Here is a 13944-nt window from a genome sequence, read left to right as displayed (position 1 = left end):
CCTTTCCTGTAGTCTTTGGTGTTGCTTTCCTCCAGATTACCTACCAGTCATCTTGCACTGTCTGTGCTCTTAACTGTAGACATGAGAAATCTGGACCATTGGGTGCATAAATGATAGGGTGAAGCCTTTGGTCAAAGAGCCCATTGTCTCGAAACATAAACTTCCACTGTTCCAGCTGCTTTCATGTGCTTAGCCCTGTGGTTTGTAACATCGCACGAGTATGGAAGAATGGAGAGACTTTTGACTCAATGTCTGTGGTCAGGTAGATTGTGTTTTGTTTAATGCATCATTCAGAAAGTGTTCAACTTTTACCCCGGAAGTTGTCTGCAGCTTATTTGCTTGAATTCTGTTCAACAGACTATAGAATAAAGGTAAACAGCCTTCATGTTGGTCCTTGTAATCTTTTTTTCAATTTTTAACGGCCCATATGCAAGCTACCACTCAATTTAGTGTAACTTTACAGAACATATTCTCTACCTCCACTCCCTTTTATAGCCTCCGCCTTAGTAAAAAACTTGCTACCACCAGAATCTGTATGCCTGCATGTTGAGAAGGGGGGGCACTACACTAGAATGCACACTGTAACTGAATCGTAAGATATACTAAACACCTTGTATGCATTAGTGAAGTGCCACAATAAATACCCACTCAGCAGGGCCAAGACACTTAGGAACTGGCTGGTGTTGCGCTGTACAAAGAAGCATAGCATTAATGTCTTACTACTTGGGTACATAGTGGGAATAATCCTTGTAGGAAAATGATTCAAATTGTTTGATGTGTACAGGTGAAACGAGGCTTGAGTCACAGAATGCAGAGGGAGCATAACATTTTACCCTTGTGGAGAAACTCTTCCTCTCTGCTTGAACCTCCAAAAGTCTGTGGTGATGAAGGGTGCAAGCGAGGATAATCTTTTTTGTGAATCTGTTTCTTTAAATCCGATTTGGTATGAGTCCTGATTTAATTTCCCAGAAGTACTCCCACTTATGAGGTGAGGAAACAATTTCCTTGCTCTGTCGTTGTACTGGCTCTGGGTTTACTTTCTCCTTGCAAAATTGTTTATGGCCAAGGTTTGATGTTAGATAACTATACATGACTCAACACCATAAGGGTTGTTTCAATTTTCCCTGTTTACCTTTAGAGGTAGGGAAACATCTCTTTGATGTTACAGTCTATACTTAGGAAAATTCTGGCTTTTAAATATTAACTCCTGAAGCTAAATTCCAGTACTTCTGCATCTCGGGGGAGAGGGGGGGTGGGGAGGGGGTGAGGGTGTATTTGTGTGTGTATTTTAATATATTTTTTATTTATATTTATAAAGTTTTATATAGCGCAAACTTGACCCTGGAAGGGTATCGCAGCGCTTTTCAAATGTTACAGTAAGTAGAAAACAAAACAACCAAGAAACATAAATCCTGACTATCCATTACAAATCAGGAGAAGACAGTGAGTTAGACATTAGGAGGCAAACTCTGGTTGGCAAAGTGCGTCAAATCAATGTCCAGATAAATGAGTCAGTGGGTTCAGGGCAGAGTTTTGTTCATTAAAAACAGTTTGACTTCTTTTGGAGCTTGAAGGGTTCAATCTGACTTCAGGGGGCAAGGAGTTCAAGAATCTAGGTACCAATACAGAGATTTCGGTTGTAGGTTTTTTTTTTCCGAAATTTTAGAGGTTTCAATAGTAAGGTGACTGTGCTTCTCGACAATTTGCCACGGCCAGACAGTTCAAATTTATCGGCTAGGTACTTGGGTGTGTTGAAGTGTAGGGCTTTATGTATCATGCAAGCAATTTCCAACTGTGTCCTTGCCTCATAAGTGAGCCAGCTTAGTGACTTCAGGTCTGGAGTGAACTGGTTGTTCGTTGTGGATCTAGTGATGACCCTTGCAGTAGAGTTGAGAGATGTACTTAGTGGAGCCAACTTGGATCTTGGCAAACCATATAGGGTTACCCTCCCATAGTCTAATCCGGGGATCACTATAGCTTGCACAGCTGATTTAAGGTCTTCGAAGGGGAGGAAGGGTTTTATTTTCTTAGAATGTTCATTTGAAACTTTCTCTGGTGGCTGAGGTGATGCGTTTTGGAATGCTGAGATTCTTGTCTAGTGTTCTTCCCGGTGATCTTGTGGAATCTATAATGTGTGGAAGGCAGTTGAAGGCTTTCATCCAATCTTCAATGTCGAGGGATCGTTTCGATGGGGCAATTAGGAGGAATTCAGTTTTGAGCAAGTTGAGTTAGAGTTGGTTGATTTCTTTTGCAAAGTTGTGTTGAGTAATCGGATATCTTCAGGGGAGGATATTTTTAGGTGTAGTTGGATGTTCTCTGCATACATGTGGTATTCTACATTGGAAAATTTCGGAATTTCGCTTAAAGGCTCCATGAACAGGTTAAAGAGAGTTGGTGATAAGGTGGACCCCTGAGGGACCCCGAAAGTGACTGGAGTGTTAGCGGGCAGGGTTTGATTAACCTTGATTCTTTGTGTTGTGTTGTGTAGAAACGAGGCAAACCAATGTAGGGCAACCTCTAATAATCCCATTATACATTCAAGTAAGTCAAGGAGGCTATCATGTTTGACCGTATCGAAGGTTGAGGCTAGGTCTAGGAGGATTAGGAGGCATGATTAGTTCAGATCTAGCATGTTAAGCACATCATCAACAATATTTGTAAGGACTGTTTCCGTCCTGTGACTCTGACTGAAGCAGGATTGGAATTGGTCAGTATGGAGCAACTGAGCGATGTGGTTGCATAGTTGGTTGGGTATGGGCGCATTTCTCAAGGAGCTTTGCTAGAGAGGGAATGGTGGAGATTGAACAGAAGTTATCTGGGTACATATGATCTGCTGTGTTATTTTTTAAGAATGGAAGTTACCCGCCCTGATTTTAGGAAGTCTTAAAAAGCACCTTGAAGTAGTGAAGCATTCACTATTCTAGTCCAGAGAGGTAGTAGAGAAGTTTTAATCTCATTGAAGATGTTAGCTGGTAGAGGGTTGCAGAAGTGGTATAATGGTTTAAGTGTTAAAGATATTAAGAATAGCATTTTCATCAAATGTTTTGAATGTGTTATATGACGTGTTGTTTTTGAGGGCGAGTCCTTGTATGTTTGGGGGCTGATCGATCAGTGGCAGGCTTGGGCTACTTGGAGGTATCATTGGGAGTTGTGCAACTTCTGTTTTGAGATCAATTTAAATCTTTTTTGATTTTTCAAGGAATGAGGAGGCAAATATATTGAAGTTTGGTTGCGGATTGGATCCCAGTGTGGAGGTGTTAGGTTGTTGAGTGGACTGATGTCTGATAATTTCGAACAGCTTTTTTGTGCGATTTCTGGCTTTGTCTACTTGAATGAACTCTGAAGAAATGTGCTTTTGAGTTTTTAATCTGTTTGTTGTAGGTGCTCCTCTGTGATCTCAAGTGCTGAAGGTGTTCTAGGGATAGTGAAGATCTCCACTCTGGTCTCAGGTTGCGCCTTTCCTCATTTAGGTTAACAAGACAAGGGAAACCCAAAAGGGATAAGACTAGGGTCCTTGGGCAGTAATCTATTGTACAGAACATGGGACCCTAGTAATTGAGGATCGCACAAATGATAGACATATACTAAATAGTATATATGACCTCTGTCCAGCCGGACGGGTGTTTATTTTTCAATTATTGTACTGATTTTTTTATGAAACATTTATACAAAAGTGGGCACAGCCTGTGACCCACAGACAACAAGACAGAACAAGTGACAAAAACAATTATGTGAAAACGCACAAAAGCGGTCTGTACTTATTATTTGGTTTTACAGACTGAAATTCATTCATAGCAACCCATTATTGATCAAAATTCAAGAGGTCAAACCAACATATGGAGCATTTAAGTCGACGACGTTTCGATGCAACTGAGTAATACATGCATCATCATCAGGACAAGGAGATAATATGTCATGTTTGTCTACAGAGCCTGTTTCAATCACAGTGCCTCTCGTTAAGAAGCTATTTAGATGCTCTTTGTCATATTTAAGGATCCAGCGTGGCAACGCATAGTGGCTCCGTGGTTGAGCGGAGGAAATTAATGTTGTTTCTTGAGGCGTGGCTGTTACCGGTCCGACAGTGCATCATAGTTATTTGTTAGTACAGCATGATAGCCGGACAATGGGGTTCTGGCGGTGATCGCTCAATTAGGCTCCCATTGTACAATGGTTTGGGGTCTTTAGTGGACAGTCTTTTTATCTGTAAGGGCGCAACTGTGTCAAGGATGATACTCGTGGAGTTGTTGTAGTGGTTTGTAAGGTCATGTACATCTGACACGTCTGCTGGAGGAGGCAATACGTTATTACCGAGGTATGTCAAATCTTTATGGTGTGTTGTGAGTGTTCCTTTTCCAATGCCTGGGTTTCTTAAGTTGAGCTTTGTGTCCTAACTGATTCAGTGATGAGGAAGGTGATGCAGTGCTGGTCATTCCAGTCGCATGAGTCGATAGATTCAAGTTGAATGGAGTTTGCCTTAGCAATGACTAGATCAAGGGTCACACCCAGTTAGTGTGTAGGGCTGCTGCAGATTTGTTTAAGGTTAAGGTCTGCTATGAAGCTTTTTAAGCTATTAACTGAGGGGTCATTTGGGTCGTTCCAATGACAATGAAAAATCTGAGGAAGATCTGAGAGCAGTGTGGCCCTACGTTGGCAGTGATTTCCATTATTTTTTAGATAAATGAGGTTGTCACCTGTTGGTTGGTAGATCACATGTAATTTACATAGTGGTCTGTTGTTGCTCCCAATGTGTAGGCATAAGTATTCACAAGAGGACAGTTCAACGGTTTGTAACTGATTTGCCGCAAGGTGATTGCGGTGTATACAGGCAATGCCTCCACCCAATCATTTTGGTTTGTCTGATCTTATACTGTCAGAGCTGGGTAGGACTATTATTTCAAGGATTGGTGCAGCTGAGTCATTTAGCCATGTTTCTGTTAGGAATAACTGGTCAAACTCATCCGCAAGGATGGGTTCAGCTATCTCCGCTGCATGTTTCATAGCCGATCTGTAATTTAGAAGTTTTAGGTGTCCCCTGAGGTTGTCTCTGTATGGGGACTGGCATAAGGATTGGTCTTATTTATATCTCTAGAGCTAAGCCTAGGTTCTCTGTGTGGGTTTGAGTGAATTTAATTGGAATTCAGATTGTTTGGGTTGTCATGGTGTACAGTATTATACATGAGTAGAAGGGAGTGAATGTCACTGTCTGAAGGTGGATCCTTAAGCCTGACCGGCCTCGTGGAGGCTTTGGGGAAGGGTATAGATTGTCATCTTGCTTGATAGGGCATCGAGATGATTGCGAACCTGTTGTTAGGAGTGCTTGATGGTAGTTGTGAATGGTATATGGTGTTTTGTGAGTGGATGTATCTATTACTTTCTGGAGTCCTTTTGGGCCATCTGTTATAGGCCAATTCTGATGTGATTTTTATTAGGCTCTTTAGGTTAAACTTGAATTGATGTAGGTCTTGTGTAATTTCGTCAACTCAGGATTCTATTGAGTCTTGTGAGCATGTGGTCGTGGTTTGGGGAAGAGGGCCGGGGGGTGGGGGTGTTCTGGCTTGTGGTGTTGGGCTAGTGCTGGTCAGAGTTGGTGGGAGGGAGGTATGGATGGCGATTGTTTTAGGCTTGTATTCTGAGATCGAGGGTAGGGTCGAGGTGGTGGAGATAATTCCGTCATTGTGTAGCTTGATGGCCCCTGTAGCAGTGTTGTATGAGCACATATTGGTATGGTGATTCAGGGATGAGACTACTCCAAGAGAAGGTGTGGAAGAGTTAGAATGTGTGGCTAATTGCTATTGTGAAGCATGCAGGATAGGGGTGAAGCGTATAATGTGGCAAGGATGTGTGAGGATATTTATTGGGGTGCCTACGTGTCGCATGTTGATCTAGGATAATCTTGAGAAGGGTGTGTCATTATTAGATACTGCATGTTTGATGATGGGGAAGAATTGGTCAAGAACATTTAGGTTGTGGTCTGATGACTGGACGAGGATAATCCCATTGTTATAAATTAAGTTAATTATTTAAGTGTTGAAGGCGGGAGAGGGAGCTACAAATTGTTTTAGGCTATGCAAAGCTTTCCTGGATGTAGAGCTCAAGAGCATAAAGTTGAGGGTTTCCTCGGCTGAAGTTCCAAAGCCCTTCTCATTACACCCAGAATGAAAAAGTCAAGGACTGAAGGCAAGTCCTTCTCTCACCAAGTCCCTCTCATATGGAACCAACTCCCTCTTGCCTTAAGACAATGCCCTGACCACTTGAAGTGTAGTGAAACTCTGAAAACGGTTCTGTTCTCTGCCTAGCCGGTGCCACTGCTTTCAATGCACGTCCTGAGCGCTGAGATACCCCCCTGGGGGTGATTCAAGCGCTATACAAATAATAAATCAAATCAAATTCCTACATTTAGCTTTTTTGTGTTGAAGATTAGATCATTTATTATGGTTCCTTTATATGTGCAGAAGTATAAGTGTGGGTCAGAGATTAGAGTTTCTGGGTGCAAATTGAGAAGTTTGTATTTGAAGGACTTTTTTGTTAAAGTGGGAGGATATTACATTTTTTAGGCATTGCAGCAGTTGGATTCCAGGTTGGTGTTGGGTGCATAGAGCGAAACAGGATCCAATTCTGATACACAGCTAGACCCAACTAGACGAAAGAGCAGGTATAGCGAGAGTTGTCACCTGCAGATTGCCATCTTCATACCAGTAGTAGGAACAGAGGGAGTATTATAACTTTTGGGTCTGCAAACTGTTTTTGTCAAACTTATTGATTATAGGAATATAGGCAGGACCTATTGTTAGGGTATGGCGGTATTAGAGTAGTGACTGCTTGCACTGGTAACACCTCATCACCAATATATATATAGTTAGTAGTGGGATTCATCAGTCTTGCAGGAGAGAAGGGATGTAGGTGTGAACTTGGGCTATGATGGATGGCGAGTAGATTACAGGGTATACTACATACTAATTCAACACTAATCCTGATGGGTTCTAGAGTAGCGTGCTTCTTGCGCTTCAAAACCCCATCAGTGGTAGCAAGCACTATATAAATACAAACCTCTTTCCCTTCACTATCCTGCCACCTACCCTTCTCTACACAAATAACTGAATAACATATCCACTACTCAAAGTACTTCATATTTTACTATACTAATTTTCAACACTAATCCTTTATGGGTACCGGAGTGGCGTGCTACTCGCCAGAAAAGCTCTTCAACATCCATCAGGGGTAACAAGTGCTATGTGAATGCAAACCTTTCTTCCCCTTTTATCCCTTTGCTATACTCCAAATCTCACTCCAAATAACTGACTAATATCCACCACTGAAATTACTTTCATATTTCACTATATTAATTCACCACTAATCCTTTAAAGGCTTCCTGAATAGCGTGCTTCAACACCCCATCAGGGGTAATAAGCACTATATAAATACAAACCTTTTTTCCTCCTCTATCCTTCTGCTATCATTCCAAATCCAAATAACTGACTAACCCATCCACCACTAAAATGTACTTGATGTTTCATTATACTAATTCAACACTAATCCTCTATGGGTCCCAGAGTAGTGTGCTACTCGCCGAAAAAACGCTTTGACGCCTCGTCAGGGGTAGTAACCGCTAATTAAAAGTAATTACAATGGAATACAATAGAGAGAATATGAGGAACTGTCAATATAACCACTAGAAGCTGGCTATTTCGTTGGCATCTAAGGTTCTATCCGGATGGGGTCAGAGTTCTTCCTTACTTGCGGTTTTGTTGCCCGTATAAGGTCCTACTTTGTAATCAATGAGTTCTACAGAGTATCACCCAGTACTGTTTAAAGATGGCCATTCCTTCAGACATGATTGTTCCTGCCTTGTTGGAGAGCCAGGAGTCCTTCTTTTCTTTGTGTAACTGCTTAAGGCAGAGTCCTTCTTTCTTTTCGATGTTTTCAAGATTGGCAAGTCCTCTTTCACTTTTGCATAGGAGGAGGACCGCCATCTTAGAAAGAGTACAGCATGGAGGGTAGAGGGGCCCCAAAATAGAGGACAGGCCACAGTCCTGTGAGGCAACAACTCGGGCACCCCAACCCCGAAAGACCAGTGCGATGGGCGCAGCTATTCAGGCACCCCCATCATAGATCCTGGACACTGGGAGGGGGACTGGTCTGACACTAGCATCCAGCGCTGCGGCACCACTGGAGATCATGCTTCAGTTCAGTTAGTGTTCCAGTTGTCATATTTTTAACCAGAGCGGCAGCACAAGTGGCATGGGCCCACTGCCGACCGACCCTCGCAGCGCAGTCAGTCCGCACAATGGATGAGGGCGGTTCCGGCAATCAGCGCTGCTGAGGAAGGAAGTAAGCAAGGCAAGCAGCTCAGAATGTAGAGTGCTGTGCGGAACGGAGCAATATGCACGGCGGACGAAGGACAGGTGCCTCCACATCAGTGTCGCAACTGTCGGGGACAGCACTGTGGAGTCGCCAAGACCGCTCAGCCAGGCCATCGTGCCTCACCACAGGCCATCAGATCTCAGGACTTCAGTAGCCCTCCAGGGAGAGGGCAAGGGTAGGATATGTTGCACTCCAGCGATCGGGCCTGAGTCCAGAGCAAATCTTCCCCACTCCATCACAGCGGCCCTGTTATAGACTAGGGCACCTCCTATCAAAGAGGCTCAGAACCAGCAGAGATTCACAATCAAGTCAAGTGGGCGAATGCAGCCTGTAAGAAGTTTAAAGCCTAGTATGTCTTCCTCGTTGTGTTGGTAGTTCCAGAGTAATCTGAATGGCAGGGTAAAGACAGGATTTTTCTTTGTCCAACCGTCAGTGGCTGTCTTGCTGAAACTGGTGTGGGCATGAGCATGGGTGTGAGTGTGGGTGTGTGTGGGTGTGTGTGTTGGATGGGTTGCGGGGGTGTATATATATTTTTATTTTCACTGAAAAACCAAAGGTTAAAGTGATTTTATAGTTGGGTAAAAATAAGTTAAAATACCATTATAAACACAAAAAACAGTGAAATGCGCGGGTTATGATTAACTGAAGTAACTAACTTGCACCGGTGTTATGCACAGTGATGTCATTAGTGACATAATTTCAGATGTCATCGTTGATGTTGTCATTGATATCATAGAACATGTCACAAGTAATGTATTAAGTGAAGCCATAAGCAGTGTATGGCAAGTGAGCAAGTTAAGTTACTTCAGTCCACTCTGGTGAAAGTCTGAGTTTTTTGCAGTTTCAAATGGTATTTTTTTAAACTGACTTATTCACCTAGCTATAAGATCACTTTAACCTTGTGTTTTTCAGTACATTTCCAGGTTTAAAAAAAATGTAAGTTAAGGCATTACTATGCCTAACTATGTCACGTTACCCTTTTTGTTTTTTTTTACTCAAGTAAGATTTTAAGTAAGATTTTATTGACATATCTAACTATCCCAACCCCCGGCAGTGCACTGCCTATTTGTCGTTTTTTTACCACTGGGCACTCAGTAGTACAGAGTCACTAGATCTCTAAATTTGTAAGTTTAATTTCTCTGAAACGGCTGACCAGATATAGACCAAATCGCAAAAAGCACGCTTTCTGGTTAAAGATCTAGCGTTCTGCTAAATTTAGTGTAATTCTGTTCTACCGTTTTGCTATACCATTGTCTAAAGTTCCTATGGGAAATTGCATGGGGAAAATGCCTTTTGCGAGCCTCCCTTTTCTCAGACCTTGCTTAACAGATCACCCTAAAACTTACCAGGAAGAATTGGAGGTGAATGAACTTTTTTGGGAAAATTTCATGAAGATTCATCAAACCTTCAGCAAAATTATTAGCAAAACAAAAAACACACGTAACTGTAACTAGGCAGTGGCAATGCTACTATGTACTGTATAATAGTTTAGACACAGCATTGGAACAATATCTCTCTCACTCTGGGGTTCCTGGCCCTCTATCTTACTATACACAACATTATTGTGGTGAGAAGCTATGAAAGTTACACAACATGTAACTTTTATGTTCAAACCAGATCTTTCTTTCAGATTCTTCCGAGCACAAATTGAAGTAACAAGTTACCATAGAGTGCTCCATTTATTTATTTTATCTAGAAATAGCTATTTTTTCCTTTTTCTTGTGATTGCCTGTTAATACCTATTTTTGTCTGATGATGCTCCATATATTTTGTCTTATGTTATAATTATACTGAACATTTGCCACCGCTTATGTGCAACAGTTGTGTTCCCCTTAATGTATGACTGCTAAAACTTTTTAATGAATTTTTTATAATAATTTGCATTTTTGAATCCCTTTATGTATAATTTCAAGAGTAACCTTAGATTCTAAAGCTACATGAGCCAGATAATCAGTGTTATGAATATTAATTTGTTAGCTTATGCTTAGTATTAATGTTACAGGGATACTTCTGAGTAGAGAATGCCATAGTCCATGTTATAATCTTGCTCGCTCAATAGTTGTTTTTTATCCTGTTCTAATGAATATTATGCATTACTTTTCACTTCTGAATATGTTGTGATTTGGATTTATCTTTCTAAATGTGGTAGGTTGTGTGGAAGGAATAATTCAGGCTGTTTCTCATTTGTTTTTATTGATAACCTAAGACCTGCAGTTTTTCTTAGGTCCAAATCGCCATTAAAAATAATAGCATTCTGGTTATTTTGCAGAATTGCTCATAAGAATGGACAGGATCTTGAAGGCTAACTGCAAGGAACTGTGCACACTGGAACTCAGTTGTAGATTTTTTTCTCATTTCTATTTATTCTTCTTTATATTTCTATACTTTTTAAATATATACATATATATTTCATTATATACTTATTAACATTCTATATTCAGTGCGGTGCTATATTGAAAGTATTTTAAACCTTTTAACTCACTAAAATGAGCCATACAATTTATGTGTAAACTTTTGTTGTTTTCGTACTGGTGTGCTTTTAGTATTGTTGTTAGTTTTATTCTCCTTTCTTAAATTGCTGAAAATGTCAATTTTTCAAAATTTACAGCTGCCCAAACTCCAAAATGGTGGTAGAGAATTGACCAAGAAAAATAAAGAAATCTGTTAACAGGCCATGTATGCCTTTTAATTCCTATTTTTTCCTCTTTTTCAAATTTCAATATTTCTTATTTTGTATCAGTAAGCAGAAGATTTTATTAGTTATAAAATGCATGGTAAAATAGTTAGAAACTGTTAATTTTATGAATCAGTAAGTAGTAGACCTTAGTGACCATGGGTCGTTTAACATAGTAGCCAAGGAAACATTTTTATTCCTTTTTTTTTAAGAAGTGCAAAGATTAACCTTTTTAGTTGTTGAAAGTGAAGGCTAGAGTGGATAGGTTGCATGTTTTATACCTCTTATGAGTATATCTATAACTTTTGTCCTGTTTTTTTTCTGTAGGGTGCTGGGGAGCTAGGGAGTTGAGGAATGACAATAGCTTTAACTGCAGTATTCTAAAACAATAAAACACACACACATTCTCACAATGCAATGTCTGTGTGTAGTCCCTTTGAGTTTTTTTATGAAGAGACTTTTTTTTTATTTTTATTTTTTTATTCCGTGACAGATCTGTTCTTCTTTTTCCCCTTTCTAGAGATGCACGCGTGGTGAAGGACATGGCCACTGGCAAGTCAAAAGGCTACGGTTTTGTGTCATTTTACAACAAGTTGGTAAGATTGATACTTACAAATAGCTTCAAACTGAATCTTATGTGTGTGCTAAGAGATTTGCACGGTTTGTTAATTCTGATTGATTTGTTTTTTTTATATTTCAATTTCTAAAGGGCATCTTCCTTCCACTGATGTGTAATCTCTCAGAGTAACTTACTAAGCTTTGCACAGCTACAAGTGTTTTTCAGGGATGCCCCCTAGCTTTCTTTACGCAACATTGTAGAAAATCTATTTAAATAATCTATCCACATGTGTAACATGTAGTTTCTCTGTCTGACACCAAGTACTGCTTTTGTTTTTTTTTTGTGTGCACCTCAAGGACATCCATGAAGGTAGGTAGTAATTTCACGGACCTTCTTTGGTGGGACAAGTGGAGCTGCAGTATGTCTAGGTGCCTGTTTTTCATCTCTTTAACTGACTCCATCTGATCAAAGGTCATATTTCAGAGGCTTAAAGCAGGTCATTTATGTCATTGACGCCACTCCTTCTCTGATTTCAAATAGAAGCATCAGGAGACCCTGCTTGTTTCTGTCCAAGGAAGCGAGACCAATGCATAATAGTTGTTACAGATCTTAGAAAACTGTCATACGTTTTGCTTAGTCGTTAGCTAGATCAACTTGTGAATTTTCAACTGGTTATGCTGGCTTTAAAAATAAATACCTATGTGGTTCCCAACTTTGTTGTGCAGTGTCTTGGGATTGGTCTTTACTTTGCCTATGTCTCTTTATCTGATCTTTGTGTTGTCACCTCTTTGTGTGCCAAATCTTCACCAAAACTCTCCATCCTTGCTGCTGTTAGAGATGGCATTAGCGTATTTTGTCAGAAGTTGCCCTTTTTCCCTCCAATTTGTAGTAAGTATCCTATATTATGAAAGTCCAAACTGTATACCTTCTTTTACTCTTGTATAGAGTGACACTCCCAAAACAATTTGGTTCTGGTCTTGGATTTGATGGACTCTCACCAAGTCTAAGTGCTCAAAAGTGATTCTGCAGTGTTGCTCATTAAGTGAGGACCAGAGGCATGTATGGTGAGATCCAATCAACATCTATGGACTTAGACTTTGAAGAGAATATGAATTCAGTGTAAAGGCTGATGGGTCCTAGGAGACACATAGGTTGTATGGCTACAGCTTGTTTTCTAGGATTGTCAAGCAAAACAATGCATTTTGCATACCAATGTATGTATTTCAGGGTCCCTCAACTACATTACAGCAACAATGATATAACTTCCTTTTCCTCTAAAGTGCTTTATCCTGAAAGCACAGCCATGGTGGGCCATGTAACTGCTGCCTATTTAGAGGGATGAATCGCCAACTTCTATATTTTAATGAGGTGCTCTTTTCTTATTCGATACTAAAAGGGAGTAGAGGCAAGTGAAGAGTGAAGTGAAGAGGCAGAGTACTAAAAAAGGTTCTTTTTGTATTCTCTGTAGGTTTCGGTGTACCATTTCTACTGCAGTTCATATGCAATCTTGTACTTTCCTCCTCTCTACTGCTAAGATCATAGCTTCCTTAAGTAGCTAACAAAATAGACCTGAATTACTCCATAGAATACTCTTTGAATACCGGGCATTGTGGTTTTTAAGGTAGTTTTTACTCTGCACGGTGGCCTTATTTAAGTCTAACTTAGTTTTATTGATTTCAAGAAAACTATAGAAACGAAAGCCAGAGTGCTACAATCTAATATGATTATAATATAACAAAATGGTGCCAACATTACAAATTTCTTCCCTCAATCAATACAACTAACAGCCACTTTCTCCTTAACAGCTCCCTGTGGAGAAACCAGTTATGGAGGAAACTAGAGCAAACAAAAACACCTTTTACAAAGTCTTATAATTGTGAGACGTCTGAATGCCCCTGCTGCCCTGCCTTGTCCCTCTCCCCAGACATGAGCATTGCTCCTACTTTGGTAGCAGGAATAAACCACCCTCCAACCTGAAGCTGTAGCATAAGATGGGATAACATCCTAACATCAAGCAGTGTCCCTCATTTGCCAAACCCTCCACAAAGTAATTCTCTTGTGTGTCCCATGTGATCTCATTGGTTGAGTTTTGCACAGAAACTGATTTTTGACTCCAATGTCAATGAGTCTAGTGCTTGAGCTTTTTACCTCTAGATTTTGTCTGATGACTCTAAATGCAATAGCTGGAGACAGATCTAGAGAGAGAATGCGATTACCCCTGTGAAATATCTTCTTTTCCAATGAACCCTTTCAACTCTGATTGTAGCATTAGCCAGGAGTACCTCCCTCCAATTTAGATTGGAAAGAGTCCATGGTCCTCACTGTCAGAACCTAAGAATTTACAGTCCGG

The 13944-nt window shown here is 40.5% G+C and overlaps 1 protein-coding gene across 2 annotated transcripts in view; it reads left to right on the top strand.

Moving 5' to 3' along the window:
• Positions 1–13944, top strand: part of TIAL1 (TIA1 cytotoxic granule associated RNA binding protein like 1) — a 710846-nt gene that overhangs the window by 489995 nt on the left and 206907 nt on the right. For both annotated transcript variants that reach the window (XM_086922936.1, XM_086922937.1), the window contains exon 6: positions 11556–11631. In XM_086922936.1, coding sequence (XP_086779062.1) covers positions 11556–11631 — 76 coding nt within the window. The remainder of the gene's footprint in view (positions 1–11555; positions 11632–13944) is intronic.

Source organism: Lissotriton vulgaris, chromosome 5 (genome assembly GCF_964263255.1).
Source record: "Lissotriton vulgaris chromosome 5, aLisVul1.2, whole genome shotgun sequence".
Taxonomy (NCBI): domain Eukaryota; kingdom Metazoa; phylum Chordata; class Amphibia; order Caudata; family Salamandridae; genus Lissotriton; species Lissotriton vulgaris.
The sequence above is the reverse complement of the archived record's forward strand: the minus strand, read 5'-3'. Positions and strand labels throughout refer to the sequence as shown.